The sequence below is a fragment of the Gossypium hirsutum genome, chromosome A11 (genome assembly GCF_007990345.1).
Source record: "Gossypium hirsutum isolate 1008001.06 chromosome A11, Gossypium_hirsutum_v2.1, whole genome shotgun sequence".
NCBI classification, from domain to species: domain Eukaryota; kingdom Viridiplantae; phylum Streptophyta; class Magnoliopsida; order Malvales; family Malvaceae; genus Gossypium; species Gossypium hirsutum.
In genome coordinates this window covers 55686863-55703931 of record NC_053434.1, presented here as the reverse complement: position 1 = coordinate 55703931, position 17069 = coordinate 55686863, and the positions used below count along the sequence as shown (strand labels likewise).

The window sequence follows — 17069 nt, the reverse complement described above, 5'->3', positions numbered from 1 at the left end:
AAGTTTAGTTGAAAGTTAAGTTGACCATCATCAAAGCATCTAAGAAAAAGATTCTACCAATCATTTTTATTTTTATAATAATAGATGTTGTTTATTTTATAGTTGGACATAATTTTATTCGACAAAAAATAAAAATATTGTTGTAGATTGATTGAATCAGGAGTTAATTCAATTTTAAATTAAATTGAATTTTTGAATTAAAAAATAAGTTAAATCAAATTTTAATATTTTATTTGGTTTTAACTGAATGAACCAATTGAATAAAAAATTAATAAACTGACTGGTTCCACTGGTTTTGAAAACAGGAAAAAGAAATTGAGTGATGGCTACTTGTTATTATAGGAAAACGAAGTCAATGGAGATTGGAGGAAGCCGTAACCAAAACGCTTAACAAATGGGATCTCAGTTTTTACGTGACCCTCTTTGTTCCCTTTTTTTCTCCTTCCAAACTTGTTCTCACCCACCCACCCTTCCTACTTAAATACTATGTGGTCAATTTCAAGGAATCTAAGTTTGCAATGGTTGCTTGATCGTAGTTTCCTCATCAACTGTAGTCATCAATCCTCTTTTTGACTTTCCCATTCAACTGCGTCTTTGAACCACTGAAAAAATAAATATAAAGAAGCAAACGCACATTCATTCATCCAAATACCAATATTCGAAATCTTCCCTGTTTCAATTCGTTGTGCCTTCGGGGGGTCAAAGAAACAATACAGAGGAAGATGGTGTCAGCGACGATTGATCTGTTGAAGAAAGAGCTTCCTTTTGAAGAAGGCTCTTTGGTTCTTTCGAAAGATGTTAAGACTGGTCTTGTTCTTGTTGATGTTGTTAATGGTTTCTGCAGCGTTGGAGCTGGAAATCTGGTAATTTTTTCCCATAAAATACACTCAATTTATTATATTTTTGATGAACAGTAATCTGGGTTTTTGTCTTTTGTTTTTTTTTTGTTGTTTCATGTTCATACAGGCTCCAGTGAAACCTGATAAACAAATATCTTATATGGTTAAAGAATCTGCGAGACTAGCCAAGCTATTTTGTGGGGAAAAATGGCCTGTTTTTGCTTTCCTTGATTCCCATCATCCTGATATTCCTGAGCCTCCCTACCCACCTCATTGCATTGCTGGAACTGATGAAGCTAGATTGGTTCCTGGTACTTAATCACTCTAATCTACATGTTTGTTCCTTTTTCATTATATGAATTGAAAGACATCCATGTTTATGTACCCTAGATCTCCAATGGCTAGAGAATGAAGCTAATGCAACACTTAAATGCAAAGATTGTATTGATGGTTTCCTTGGTTCAGTTGAGAAAGATGGTTCAAATGTGTTTGTAGATTGGGTTAAGAAGAATCAGCTTAAAGCTGTGAGTATCTTTTTTATTCAACAGTTCAGTTTTCATTGTTCTTTGTATTGCTATATGTGAGAATGACTTAATATATTGCTTTGTTATGTAAGATTTTCGGTCTATTCTCACCTACCTTGTTTGCATTTTCAAGATACTGGTTGTCGGCATATGTACAGACATATGTGTACTGGATTTTGTATGTTCCACTCTGTCGGCTCGAAATCGTAGGATGCTTACCCCTCTTGAGGATGTGATTGTCTACTCTGGTGGTTGTGCAACTTTTGATCTTCCAGTTCATGTTGCCAAAGATATCAACGGTGCTTTGGCTCATCCACAGGTACTTCGGTTTTGATGTTGACAGTTTTTTCACCTAATGTCTTATCATCTGTCGTCTTGTGTGGTTTCCTTGATCCTTCTTTAACTTGCATTTTCATTCTCCATTTGGATCAATGTGCAAGCTCATTAATCTTCTTAGAATTGGCAAGTAATTTGACCATAGAGTCATCTTCATCACATGACTGTCTTCTCAGTTTCACTTGTATATCAATCAACCAATTCTTCTTCTGGTTTTTATATCCCTTTATATTGTTTGTAATAATTACTGTTCACTGTAAACCATTTCAAAGCATTGCTGGTAATAAATTTTTTAGCAAGCAAACAGCTGATATTGTTCTTTTTATTCAAACTACCTTTTGGTTCCTTGAAAGTAATAACTGCAGATAATTTTACTTTTGATTCAGTACTGTGGTTATCTTGAGTCCCTTCATCAGCCAGCTTAATTTTTTTTCTTTAATAACAGAAAGATATTTTACACACATATATATATGTATAAAACCTTGGGCTGCTTGTTTGGTTATTGATAGAAACTCCTTGAAAATTTTTGGAATGGCAGGATCTTATGCATCACATAGGTCTATACATGGCCAAGGGAAGGGGGGCCAGGATTGTATCAGAGGTCTCATTTGCTGCTCTATAAACGACTTGTTAATAAGAGATCTAAGACTGCTGCAAATCTGTATTGTATGTGAGGACTACACAGTACAATTAACAGTAACTATCCCCCTCCAAAAAATAAAAATAAAGTTATAAATAGCTGTTTTTCCAGGTTTCATATTCTAAAATTTAAATACTTGTCATTTTTTCTTTTTGTGCTCTGAAGTGCCATTTGCAATATCTTCAATGAAACAAGCAAGTTCATATTGAAAGTAATGCAGTTTTTCAGTCAAATGGTTGTGATTTTCAGTAAATTAGTCTTATGGTTCCAATACAAGTCTGTGATAGGCTTTTCACTTAACAAGGGGATGTAATTGAAGATACATCCTATGTCTTAAGTAACAGTGGAAACCCTACGAACATTTTTAAGTCCAGGTATCTATGTTGCTTTGACTTCTCATTTTTCTTGAGATTCCCTTGTCCGACATGTGTTGCATGCATGCTTGGACATGATTGTGGAGGTATGATCCACTAAAGACTCTCCAAATACATTGAAATCTGAAAAAATTTGAACACTCCCATATCCGAGTAATTGCATATTTGCTTGCTTTTCTCTTCAGTGCCTCAACTACAGCAATCGAAAAATCTCTTCATTTTATAGTTCATCTTTAGGGAATTTTGTCTGAAACCATTGCAATCTTGAACTCACTCCAAAGCTTTTATTTTAACATGTCTTTCTTCTAGGGCAATTAAGAGATAAAAACCTTGAACCTTTTATTGAAATGAATCTAGGAATATGTGTGGAGCCTGCAGCAGCTCCCCCCATCCCAAAATGTGGGTGTTTTAAGGTATTTTGAATGCCAAATTATTAGTAACAAATCCTGTTGAAACAGTGAAAAGTGCAATGTTAAGCATTTTAGTATTATGTCAAAGTTAATTTATTAGCTCTTAAAAGAAATGGCATTAATATACATTCAAGTTTCTAGCAATAAAAATAGTTTTGCAGAATCACAAGGCATCTTTTTCCTTATGTTTCATTTTTTCCTTACTAGCACTTCAAAGTTGAAGCCTTCAGCCATTGGAACAATTAAACTAGAAAAAGTTGAGGCAATTTGCTAAAGCTGAGTTAAATGAGAATGAAGGATACAAATAAGTGAATATTCCTATCACGTTTGTAAGTACAGACTATGTATGAAATAGAACATCTACAGCCAACTGAAAACATAGTTTCCCAGTTATTAAATAAAATGAGAAAAGGAAACTGCTGCATTCACAAAAGGAAGAAATCAAGTTTGAGAAAAAGGGAAAAAAAAAACTTTTTTTAAGTATGAGCTTATACAGGCAACCAATCTATTTATATCTATTGGTTGCCACTTCTTGAACTACTGAACTTCCGATGCAGTGTAGGTTGTACAAAGGAAAAAATCGATGCCTTCTGCTTCTTTAGTTTGGCACCAAAGATAAATGACCTCAAAGGAACCCCAGACCGACTATGTGACTGTTGTGGTTCGCTACTTTGATGGCTCTTTGATCCAGAAAGATCCCAATCATCACTCAACTTCGCCAGACTTCTTTCAATTTCAATCTGTAGTGCTGTAACACGATTGTAACCAGCTTGCAGTTCATCTGCAACTTTGTTATTCTCCTGTTTCATGTTCAAAATCTCACCTTGGAATTTCACTGCTTGGTAGCTTGTGAAGCTGAAATCATCATCTTCAGCGCTTGCTTTCAAAGCCTTCGTTATTTCTTCTTGAATTTCACACAAAGATGAAAATCGCTTCTTCAGTTCTTCTTTTAGTGATGCACTGTTTTCCACCCAGAGAGTCACTTCATGCTGTATTTCCTTCAGATGTTCATACAAGGGTCGCACATCTGATTTTAGTGAATATTTTTTTGTGCTACTTCCCTCTTGCTTTTGTCTTTCTCCAAGTTTTGATACCTCACCCACTAAATCTTTCACTCCATTTTCAAATTTCTGCACCTCATGAAACGCAGTGCCGAATCTAAACCAGAATTCCAAGTTTTCTTCTAGCAATGCATCAATGTTCATCCGGAACTTTGCTTCAATTGCTGACATTGTTGGAGGCTGGTTCATTACCGTTGGTTCATTTCCTTCCTCCTTGTGTGCTGGTGCTATTGATGTTTCAGTCACTACTGGTTTCTCAGTGCTTATTCTAGGATCAACATATTGATCAGTACTGTTGATTTCAGCAATACTTGTCTGTAAAAGGTTTAATTTCTGACGCAAGGATCGAATCTCTTCATCTTTCATGGCATTATGGCTCTTCAGTTCCTTTAGCTGCAACATAATATCAAACAACATATTCTGGTTATTTGCCTCTACTTCCACGAGCTTCTTTTTCACTTCCTTGTATTTCCGAAGTGCCATAGTATATTCTGTCAACAGAGTCCTCTCCCTGTCTCCCATACCTTTCGAGAACAACTGCTTCCAGTCAGGCTCATCTTCTTCCCCTCTTTCCTGGTCTTTTGCTCCAACTTTGGCAACAGCATCCATGGTCAGAAAAGGAGCTTGCTTGTCAACTTTGTCTTCTGCTATCAGGTCTTCACATTTCTCCGAAGGCTTAGAAGTTTCATGGTGAACACCTCCTTCATTTGTAGAAGTTCTAACAGAATCATGTTCTTTTGCATCCTCCTCTTCTAGTTTCAGATCCCCCCTTGCTTTTGGTTCTGTATCCCCACCCTTTGATTCATCTTCTTGCCCTCTTTCCTGATCTTTTGATCCAACTTTGGCAACAGCGTCCACTGTCAGCAAAGGAGCTTGCTTATCAACTTCGTCTTCGGCTACCTGGTCTTCATGTTTATCTGAAGGCTCAGAAGTTTCATGGTGAACACCTCCTTCATTTGTAGAAGTTCTAACAGAATCATGTTCTTTTGCATCCTCCTCCTCTTTTAGTTTTAGATCCTCCCTTGTTTTTGGTTCTGTATCCCCACCCTTTGGATCATCTTCTTGCCCTCTTTCCTGATCTTTCGATCCAACTTTGGCAACAGCGTCCACTGTCAGCAAAGGAGCTTGCTTATCAACTGTCTCTTCTGCTACCTGGTCTTCACGTTTCTCTGAAGGCTTAGAAGTTTCTTGGTGAACACCTCCTTCATTTTTAGAAGTTCTAACAGAATCATGTTCTTCTGCCTCCTCCCTCTCTTCTCGTTTCAGATCCTCCCTTGCTTTTGGTTCTGTATCCCCACCCTTTGATGCATCTTCTAGCCTTCTTTCCTGTTCTTTGGATTCAACTTTTACAAGAGTGTTGTCCACTATCAGCAAAGGAGGTTGCTTATCAACTTTGTTCTCTGCTATCAGGTCTTCACATTTCTCCGAAGGCTTAGAAGTTTCATGGTGAACGCCTCCTTCATCTGTAGAAGTTCTAACAGAATCATGTTCTTCTGCCTCCTCCCTCTTTTCTAGTTTCAGATCCTCCCTTACTTCTGATTCTGCATCCCCACCCTTCGTACAACCATCAGAATGATCTAGTTTTTCTCCTCGTTCTTCCAATTCTTTTGTCGATGACACTTTAACCACACAATCCTCTTCTCTTGATAGTGAATCAGAGACCACAACCATAGCTTGTTTTGCAGACTGCAGGCTTTTGCAGCCATCACTTGCATCCAGATTGCTCCTCTCTTCAGACTCTTTTGAGGATTTGACTTCAGCTGGAGAGTTCTCCCTTTCTGATGCATGCTCTACCACAAACTCCTTGCCTGCTTTAACCTCTTTTGGCATTTTGCCATAATCTCCAATCTCCTCTTCCTTTGAAGATTTGGCTTCCCCTGAAGAGCTCTTCTCTATTTCAAGCTTCTCACCCGGCTTCATACTGTGCACCTTCTCTGAAAGGTGATCAATATTAGAATGTGCTTCAGTAAAATGAGTTTGGAGATTGTTATTCTGGTCTTCAACACTCTGATTCAAATCCTGAATCCCATGAAACTTCTCCTCCATCTCCATTAGCTTGTTCCTCAAATCATTCTTTACATGAATCAGTGTGGCCTTATCATCTTCCAAGGTCTGAATCTGGGCTTGAAGCTCATCAGTCTCAGTTCTAAGTCTCTGGATAAGAGCTTCCTGAGATGAGAATGCAGTTTCTAAGCTGATTACCTTGTTCACAAGTTCATCAACCTTCTCCACCATTTCTGCTACAGTCAAAGATTCACAAGGGCCAAACTCAAATTGCTCCTTCATCTTTGGTATCGAGGTCTCGATCTCCTTTCTCTTTTGGGTAGTATCACTTGCTTCTTGTTCAAATTTTTTAGACCTTTCTGCTACTATTCCTGAGTTATGTACATCAGATGGTCGTTCCCAACCGACTTCAGTTAAGTGAAACTTGTTCTTGAGAGAATCCAGTTTCTCCCTGGCATCCTTGATCCTTTTCTGCTCCACTTCTGCTTCCACGACTGACCTGTCTTGCTTCTCCTGCATCTGAGTCAATGTCTCTTTGCATGATTGTATAGCTTTCGCTGTCATAAGGGTTCGAGCTTCATCATCTTCAATGACCTTACCTTCACCGAATTCATCTTCCAAACTGTAAACTTTCTCTTGCAATGCTTTTATCTCATCTTCTATTTCCCAGTATTTGGCTAGTCCACTCTCATAAGAGCCCTTAACAAACTGTTTTTCAGTCTGCAATGCCAGGATTCGTTTCTGAAGCTTATGAATCTCTTCAAGTCCCTCAGCCTTGGTCAAACCAGATTTAGGAACCGCATCAGTAGTGACTTTCGTTGGTTTCTTAGGTTCCGTTTTCTTCGTGGCTGATGTTATTAAACTCTTCAAATCTTTGACAGGAAGGTCTGGAACCTTGGGGACATCGCCTTTATAGTTTACTGGAGACTTTGCGAATTTGGGTGAGCCACATTCCTCGTCATCATCCATTGCAAACTGGGCCTGCTCCGGACAAACAGAAGCAATTGTGTTGTTTGCATTTTGCAGCTCTGTTGATATGTGATCGTACCGTTCGGCTAAGGCACGGTAAGCTTTGTAAAATTCTTCCACAAATTGAATCAATTCTGGCCTCTTTTTGTAGTACATTTCTGCTCTCTTGGCAAATGAATCTCCATCTTCGTCAATGAGTTTAATCACAATGGATACCTTTTCCTCAATATCTGCAATTCATTGTGTTTTTTTAGACAGCTTTCCAGTCATACAGATATTGCTCGAGTGTCTCAAATCCAAATGCAATGCTTAGAGAAGTAAGTTTGTTTAATGGATTCTTTATTTTTCTTAGATTTCCTTTATTTGTTTCAATACTATGGATTGATCAACTATGTTAATCGAACTCTATTTGTCAATCTGCATTTACAATGTGTTATTTATATAACAGATTATCAGAAAAAAGACTGGAAACTCATACCCAAATTCCAGCTTTCATTCATAAATTAAAAATCCAATAAAATAGGAAAAGCAAATATATCAGCCCAAACCCAGAAATGATTATACTTTCGATAACAATTTAATGAAAAAAATATCTAGTAACAGATGAATTACCTTTAAGGTTTTGTTCCATCCATTTCGACTGTTTTGTTCTAATATGGCTAGCCCACCACCATGAATAGGCATTGCTAGCAGCTCTTTGCAACATATTTTCAAACCCTTAAAAACCTTTTGGATCTTGAAATACAAAAAAAAAAAAACAAGTAGAAAAAGATGTATTTTCTTTGGAAATGTAAAAGAAGAGCCCCAAAAGCATGCAAGACTCTCTTTTAACTAAATTATAGAACAAAGCGAAGACATGGAAACCATTAAGGAATAAGCGAAGAAAGAGAAAAGAAAATCTTAGATTTTGACGATTCAAAGAAATCTACAAGAAAAGATATCTTGGTTTTTGTTAAGGGATCATGGAGAGGAGCAATCTTCGCCCGAATATTTTGTTCCTTCCTATTAAAATAAACCATGAAAACGGCACTGCCATGCCAATGCCCATCAAAGAAAAACAGTTCAAAAGTTTCACCCACTGACCTGTCTCCACGTGTACTCACATTTTTTGCTTCTGCACTTGCCATTTCACTAATTTACTTTTGATAAGTTAATAATTTTTAACAAAATCAGTAATTTTGATATCAAAATGTTTTATGCTTTTCATTTTCTAAAAATCACAATAATTAAGTTTTTATTTCCTTTTTTCCAGTTTCAACTTCAATTATATTTCATAATATATAAGGAATTTATTTATTTTCCAAAACAAACTGTTTTTTCTTTTTCTTTTTCTTTCACTAAATAAATAACTATCAACTTTTAAATTTGGGTATAAATTTTGTTTGATATAATATGAAATCTTGGTTTTAATATTAATTTTCATATATTATTAATATTATTATTTTTGTCAATAAAATTTTAACCCAAGTAAATTTGTTCTTATTACAACAATTAAAAAATATAAATTTCACCCTCATCTACTTTCTTTCAATTTTCATCCATTATTCTAAAATTTTTATATTAAAATATTTATCTCAATTTATTTTACAACTTCATTTCAAGTTTTTCTTTATAAAGAAAAGTTATCATAAGCAAAGTAATGTGTCAGTCCAACAACCGACTTGGAATCTCATCTAAAGTACTAAACAGTAAAATAAAAAAAATTTTAATACTTTTTAAAAATTAGGAATTTAGTATTTTTATTTTTATTTCATGAAATTTAGTCTTTTTATTTTTTTATTTAAAAAATATCATAGCAATAAATTTTAAAAAAAAATTTAACATTGTTAATAATTAGATATTAATTTTGAAATCTGAAAAGTAGAAAGATTAAATTTTATGAAATAAAAGTATAGGGACTGAATTTCTAATTTTAGAAAAGTATAGGGACTTATAGCACATTTTAGCCAAAAAAAGAACAAAAGGATGCTTTATTATAGGGTGCTCATAGAAAAACGTTAGGTGCCCAAATAAATTGGGAATAATGACGGGTATTTCAGTTTTTTTTTTTTTTTGGTTAGAAATATATATTTTATGTTTGTTTAACCATTATTTTGGCCGTCTGCAGCCATATGTCATTTAAGATGCATTTGCTGGATTTTGACTAAATGAAGGGAAAAAAAAAACCTTTAAGCCCCGAGTCAGCAAGGGCTGTCCATGGGCCCGGCTTTAGCCCGGACCTATTTTCGGGCTGACTCATTCAAAAATCTCATTTTACTGTTAAAAAAATAAAATATTAAAAAATATATTTTTAATTAATATTAACAATTAAATTTTAATTTAAAAATATTTTTTATTTAAATTAGATTCAAGTTGAACCGGTCTATGATACAAAATTATTGTTTAAATCTAACTAGAGGTGATCATGGGCCGGGCTGGGCTGGGTTCAGGCCGGGCCATATAAATTTTTAGGCCCATCTACTAGGCCCGGGCCCGGCCAGACCCGAAATATGGGCCTAAAATTTTGCCCAAGCCTGGCCCGAAATAAAATTACTAAGCCCGAGTCCGGCCCATATTAAATTTTTTATTTCATTAAATAAAAAAAGTTTAAAAATATAATAAATCAAATATATTTAAAAACATAAAAACAAATATTAAAACAAATAAAAATAATACTAAAACAATTCTTAAAACAATACACAAATTAATAATATAATAAAAAATGGTTATATTAAAATTTTAAAATAATTAAAAATAAAATAAAAAATATATATTAATATATAATTCGGGCCGGGCCGGGGCCAGGCCAAAAAACCCTTACCCGAGGCCCGAAAACGGGCCTCATTTTTTTGCCCAAGCCCATTTTTCAGGCCTATATTTTTACCCAAACCCTCCCATTTTTCGGGCGGGCCTTCGGACTGGGCCGGGCCACCCAGCCCATGATCAGCTCTAAATCTAACACAATTACTACTCAATCTCTAGACAAATCTAGATAGAAATCATAACTATTGTGAAATTCATCGTGGGTAGCTCTAAACAGAAAAATCTAAAAAGTAAAAGATTGACGTAAATTGTAATGTTGAGTTGGATTTTTTTAATTTTATTTCGTTATATTTAAAATTATTTAGTTGTTCACAAATTAAATAAATATATTTTTATTCAAATAAAATAAAATTGTATTCTTTATTTATATCTTATGATTATTTTTAATTTTTATAATATAAATAATTTTTTATCTAGTTGTGTTATGATACTCACTATTAATCGATTGAGTCTTGACTCATACTTTACATAATTTGCACTTTAAATTTATACATTCTTTTATGAGACTATATGATGTATATTTTAAGAATAATAATTTAAATAGAAGCAAGTGAAATTATATATATAAAGAGAAGGAGGTGGTATTTTCAAGGTTTATAAATTGAAGTAGAAAAGGATGATAGATAGGCAATTGGCAGCATCAACCTCCAAGTTTGAAGAATAATGTGAAATTATGGCCTGCATGCATGAATGCTCAAAAGAAGAGAAATAAGGAGGAGGGAGTAGGGAAGGCCTTTGACAGCCAAACCCATGCTATCAACTTTTACTTTTTTAATTATTTCAACTCAAAAGGATCTCAATCATTCTTTTTAAGCCTTAGAAACAAAAACTTGAAGGGCGTGGTCCCCTCGACCAAATGGAGTAACTGCGATTTTAGTCTCTCCTAGTTACAAAATATTTAATTTAACTCTTTTTTAAACAAAATTTTAATCTTTGCCCCCTAAACTTTTAATATTTTGTTTGGGTCCGGTCCCTCTAATAAGTCCTGGCTTCGCCCTAGTGTTATTTTCTACTTGTGATTTTGGGGCGTCATTGCCGATGCCCATGGTTAAGTGGGTTAGACATAAGACCCAAGCTGCTGGAATTGATTTCATCACTGCACGATTTGAACATCCAAGAGCCGCAGATGAAGGCAGACAATAAAAAACTATAGGAACCGTGTGGACCGCCATCGCAGCTACAGAGGAATCTTTAATCCAATATCTAATCATATATATTCTACAGCAAGGCATTCTTGCAAATAAGAAAAATTTGAACAACTGGCACGGCATACTTCTTATTGTGCCAAGTTTACATAGGGATTCTTTTTAAAGTTTTTTAATTATATAAATTTTATGATTAACTAAGTGTACAACACTATCTATGTTTACATAATTTATTTAATTCAAGAGAAAGAATTGTATGAAACAGTGACGCCATGTCATCTGTATCCCTTTTCAATAGTTTTATGCCACATCAGTATTCTTATCCTGAATTTCAGAATTTTATCCTGAATTTTAATATTTTAATTTGAATTTAATTTTTTTAGGATAATAGTACTGATGTGACATAAAATTATTAGAAAATGATACAGATGACGTGGCGTCACTGTTTCATACAATTCTTTCCCTTTAATTTACATTAAATCATATTAATTAAAATCTTTTCAATCTTTATTTTCACGCTCACATAAATAACATATTTTAATTCAACTTGAAAATAATCTTTATTCCATCTACTCTCATTATTTTTATATTTTTAAATATTTTGGGTTGAAATTTTATATTCATTCCTTTAACGGGTTCTATATTTTCATTTTTCACTAATTAAAATAATTCATTTACCTTTTTATCAAAAATTTTAAATAATAATTTGTAAATAAAGTGAAGTTATTTCATATCAAAGTATAAATAGTGTTTTATCTATTCGAATTTATTTACTTGTAATGTTTCAAATTTTTTCGATTAGAAAATTACGGCTTTCGTAATTAAAATAAGTTGTACTATTTGAGGGTATTTTAAATCTTCTCATTTTAAAAGAAATTAATAAAAATATGTAAATGATGAGATTTGAACCTGCACTAATTGAATTAGTAAAATAGTTTTTTTTGGTAATTCCCTAACTGAGTTGGGATCCAGTTGATGGGTGACACAAACTCAGTAAAAGCTTAATAAATAGTATATATATCCAGTTGATGGGTGACACCAACTCAGTAAAAGCTTAATAAATAATATATATACACACAATTAATGTAGATAATAACATGTGCATTATAAAATTAAAATTTATAAAAATATTAAAATGAAACTTTAGTTTAGTGATAATTTTAAGGTTTTGCTAAACCAATAGGCATGAGTTTAAATCTCATTATATGTATCTTTTTATTTTTTTAAAATAAAAAATACTAAAGTATCTTCAAATAATATGATTTATTTAAATGCGAAGGGACATTAAAGTAATTTCCCTAACTGAGTTAGGACCTATTAAAAAAATTGGTTGAGAAAACAATTTCACAATTATATTGGAAGAGTAAAAGTAAAAGGTTGTTTGGTTGAAAGTCAAGTCAATCTTGACTTTCAACCCAACAACCTTTTACTTTTAGTAGGAAAGTAATCTCTGTCAATAGAGATCCACAAAATAGATAATAAATTCTCACTATTTTCTAACAAAATAACATTGTATCAAACTTATTATTTTAGGTCAATATGTGTTATTTGTTTATAGCCAGGGAATTTATTGAACATAAATAATTAGTTCTCAAATATTTTATAATTAAGATACAACTTTTCGCCTATCAATTATAAATTTATTTAGTCACGAAATCATTTCATTATAGTATCGTGACTGAGCTCTCATTAATTTCATACCATTACAAAAGCTACTTAATAAGTGATTGTCCAATAACATTGTCATAAGTGTGTTACCCTCATAAGACATCCTTAATCACTTTGGTGTAAATTCGTTCTCCTAATATGATTCTATTTTTCCTCATGGTAATTATTACATCTTCCTTCATGAAAAGCCAATTACTATCAAATAGTAATCAAGTTATTTATCACAAAGACAAAAACTTATGACTACATTTACTTGTCATCTAGCATGTAATGTCAATAGGAGGATATCATTTACCCTTTAGTTGGGTTATGAATTCCACTATTGTAATGATACTACATACTACAGAAGTCATATACCCAATGTACTTGCTTTCTTTTCCTTACCTATTTGAACTCAAACTTTTACTTACATCAAAGTATACGACTCACGCATACATAGTCCATCATCCACTCACGATTAAGGTATACTACACTATAAACGTCACAAAGTGAAGAAAAAAATCTATAAATAAATTTAGGATCTATTCTACTTAGGTCATGTCCGATATACTATCAGTCTAGTCAATCGCATCTATGTTTCTATCTTCTAGGAGTCATCCACTCTGATACTCAATACAAAGTGTCTTTCCAATTGAATTTGATAGATGACATATTAATTTTTTAATTAGTTTGCTCATTTCTGATTAGACTAAGGAAGTGTTTAAATTATCTATTAATACAAGTTATCTTTTCGTATTACGATTCGACCACGTAATATTTTTTATTATAAACGTTAGATAATCAGTGAGCTAATATTTACTTTCATTTTGCTTTGTGTGCAAAAATCTTTGAGGACAATATAAAAAGAATATTAATGTAATCAATGGATATTTTATTAAACCAATTTGTTCGAAAAATATAAGTATACAAAATGAATATACTACATTCAGGGCACTAGATCCAACAAGACCCAATTAATGGATGACACTAATAACTCAGTAAAGGGCTTTATAAATGTATAAACTAGAAATCCTATCATACACTTATGTGTATAGAAACCAAAAATTTAGAACCCAAATTTGTGTTTAAAAATAACATACAATAAATAGTGAGACTTATGGTTAGAAACTGATTAATAAAAACACATGAAATATGTATAATATTAAAATTTAAAAAAAAGATTAAATTGTTTATCATTGTGTTGTCATCAATCTTGAGTTGGTGTCGAGTTAATTAGAGACACTAACTCAATCAAATACATTACTAATATAAATCTTATCACATGCGTATATATGTAGAAACAAAAAATTTCGAACTGTGTTTAAAAATAACACACAATAAATAATGACATATATGGTTTGAAACTATTTAACAATAACACATGAAAAATGTACATTATTATAATTTAAAAAATTAGATTAAATTATTTATCAATATGTTGTCATCAATCTTAAGTTGGTGTCGAGTTAACTTGTGACAACAACTCAATCGAATACATTACTAATACTAGAATTTCTATCACATGTGTATACGATTAAAAACCAAAATTTTAGAACATAAATGTATGTTTAAAAATAACCTATAATAAATAATAAAACATATGGTTTGAAACTAACTGATAATAACACATAAAATATGTACAATATTAAAATTTATAAAAAAAAATAAAAAATTAAAGGCAAGTTCAGCATTACTTTTGAAACGTGCTTTTAAAAAGTGTTGTGAAAATGTGCTTTTAGACATAAAATGTTCATTTTAAACATGATATTATAAAGTAATAAATATGTATTTAAGTAATGTTCAAATTAGTTAATATTATGATATTTTAGCAAGAATATAAAAAATAATTTATTATAACTTGTTAATATTTTAATATATGAAATATAAATTTTAAATATTTTTAATGAATTAATATTAATTATTATAAAATTAGATATTAACACATTTGTATTATTTTAATAAATAATTTTATTTTAAAATGTAATTTGAATATACAACACTAACAAATTAATATTAACAGTACGTTTGGTTCACTGTAATGGAATAAAGTTGTAATTGAATAGAGCTGTAATAGAATAGAACTGTAATGGAATAGAGCTGTAATGGAATAGAGTTGTAATCAGTAATTCAACTGTTTGGTTGAATGGAATGGAATAGAACTGTAATAGTATTCTTGTGTTTGATTGAATGGAATAATGTTGTAATGGCATAAGGAAAAAAATTAAAATGACCAGAATACCCTTAGCAAAAACTTTTTTAGGTTGATGATTATTGTTATTAAATTTTAATAAAATTACTATTAAAAATAATTTAATAAAAATAATAAATAATTTAACCATATTTTAACATAGTTATTATTAAATATAACTTAATAAAATAATATATAATTTAATAAAATTCTTAATATAATTATTATTATATAAATTAAAAAATCATAACTATTATTATGTTTTTATCCGTTTTTTGTGTCGTTTGTATTTCAATTATTTTTCCTATCCTCCCTTAACTATGTGTCATTTGATTAGCATTCATATTGTTGCAAGAGTAAGAGAATGTAAATTGTCTAGATTGTAGGAGAACGTGAATTGCATAGAGTGTGTTTATCTTTGTATTTAATAGTGAAAAAAGATTATGAATAATTCCATAAGATATATTCACATAATTTATTACTGATAAATCCCAACCAAAATAACTAAAATTGAAATTCAGCAACAACATGGAGGCCATGGCAGTTTTGGTCAAATAGTCATAGCCCAAATACAAAATACAAAATAATACTAATTATCACCATAGGATCTTTAGCAGCAGAAAGATCATTAGCTATTGGACCTTTTTGCTTAGCTAAACTTCTATAATTTGCAATTAGGCCAGAATGCCTCTTGCGTGTAGGATCTGCTGAAGATCAACCAGAAGGTCTGGTCTCTTCACCTGTGGAAAATTTACCATATCATCATGTTACTCCAGATAGACCATGGGGCATTATCTAAAAATACTATGTGACTGAATATAATAATCAAGTAAAAAATAAACTATTGCAATAAATGACCAGACAAAATCAGGAGCAAGAAAAATAGAACATGCCTAACTGACTATCAGCAATTGCACCTGCAGGAGGTAAGTCAGAGCTAGTTCCACACCAGGGCCCTGGAAAACATTTAAAAATGCAACATACAATCAATAAAAACTAGTCAAAGGTGGTGCAAAGTGGATTATTACCCTTAGAGCTCTCTTCTTCAGCCTGTTCATTATAGAAAATTGTTTGAGCCTAGCTTTCACAGTCTCACCCAACAGAACGTTGGATGCTTTCTTGGCATTTTGTAGCCATGGATGTTTTGCATACAATAGTTGGGATGATTTTTCATGCATAGAAAATATATATCAACATAAATAAAGCATGAAACATTTACAGAAGGTTACCAAGCACTTCCTGTACTGTAAGATGCTGCTTTGGACCAGGATTAAGCATTTCTTTACAAGGTCCTTTGCATTGTCCGAAACCTTAGGCCATGGTTCCCTCCTAAAGTTAATAGCAGAGTGAATAATTGCTTGTGTCACCCCCTGCTCAGTCTCTGTATGCAAACACGACTAGCCAGTTTAGACATAAGAATACCTCTAAAATGGCATGAAATTCTTCCTTAGCTATTCCAATTCTATCAGTGTCACTTGAATCAACAACATAAATTATTGCTTGTGTATTTGGGAAATAGCATCTCCAATATGGCCTATAAAATATGCAAACTAAAATCATCACAAAGAAAGCAAATTGGAGATGAAAAATTCCGAAAAACAAAACTCCTTATTGTGTAAATAAATGAAAAATGATGAATCTTCTTTTATCTCACCTTATTGTCCAGCTAAAGAGCAGCCAGAAAAACCCACAAGATATCCCCATATCAGAATTAAATAAATAGAGGAAGCAAAGTAAATTAGAGGTTGCATCTCCAATAGTTAGAAGACACACCACAACAGTTAAAGCTACTTTAACAAATCAATTGAAAATCTCATCTGTACCAAAAGTATTGGGATGTTTCCTTGAGAACACATAGCTTAAAAACAAGTACCTAATGCTTGTCTGACCACCTGCAAAAAACAAAACTACATTTGATTTAAACTAGAACAAAGAGTTAAATGAATGTTACAACTTTATAATATCTCACTGCTGATAAGAAAAGTGGAGCTACATGTTTAAACTCAACAATTGAAACAATTTCTCTGTAAATTCAAGCCACAAAAGTTTTTGTTGATATAATCTCATACAGTTCAAACTGTAACTAAAATTCCCAAAGGCCTTGTGGCAAATGCCAAAGCAAGCAGGCCA

General features: G+C 32.3%; 2 protein-coding genes across 2 annotated transcripts; one reads left to right on the top strand and one right to left on the bottom strand.

Moving 5' to 3' along the window:
• Nucleotides 1-296: 296 nt before the first annotated feature.
• LOC107943737 (nicotinamidase 1) lies at nucleotides 297-2437 on the top strand. The gene is made up of 5 exons (XM_016877528.2): nucleotides 297-863; nucleotides 967-1150; nucleotides 1230-1363; nucleotides 1497-1682; nucleotides 2238-2437. Exons 1-5 carry the CDS (start codon nucleotides 723-725, stop codon nucleotides 2319-2321), a joined length of 729 nt encoding a protein of 242 aa, XP_016733017.1. The 5' UTR covers nucleotides 297-722; the 3' UTR covers nucleotides 2322-2437.
• Nucleotides 2438-3371: 934 nt separating this feature from the next.
• LOC107943736 (protein NETWORKED 2A) lies at nucleotides 3372-8238 on the bottom strand. The gene is made up of 2 exons (XM_016877527.2): nucleotides 7770-8238; nucleotides 3372-7387 (listed from the first exon to the last, which is right to left on the bottom strand). The coding sequence occupies exons 1-2, from the start codon at nucleotides 7861-7863 to the stop codon at nucleotides 3639-3641; spliced, it is 3843 nt and encodes a 1280-aa protein (XP_016733016.2). The 5' UTR covers nucleotides 7864-8238; the 3' UTR covers nucleotides 3372-3638.
• Between the last annotated feature and the right edge of the window lie 8831 nt (nucleotides 8239-17069).

Excerpts from the sequence above, each read along its gene's own strand:
- LOC107943737 (XM_016877528.2), top strand. The coding sequence starts at position 723 with ATGGTGTCAGCGACGATTGATCTGTTGAAGAAAGAGCTTCCTTTTGAA. Across the intron at positions 1,364-1,496 it reads AGAAGAATCAGCTTAAAGCT|ATACTGGTTGTCGGCATATG; the intron begins GTGAGTATCTTT and ends TGCATTTTCAAG. Across the intron at positions 1,683-2,237 it reads GTGCTTTGGCTCATCCACAG|GATCTTATGCATCACATAGG; the intron begins GTACTTCGGTTT and ends TTGGAATGGCAG.
- LOC107943736 (XM_016877527.2), bottom strand. The coding sequence starts at position 7,863 with ATGTTGCAAAGAGCTGCTAGCAATGCCTATTCATGGTGGTGGGCTAGC. Across the intron at positions 7,388-7,769 it reads GATGGAACAAAACCTTAAAG|ATATTGAGGAAAAGGTATCC; the intron begins GTAATTCATCTG and ends AATGAATTGCAG.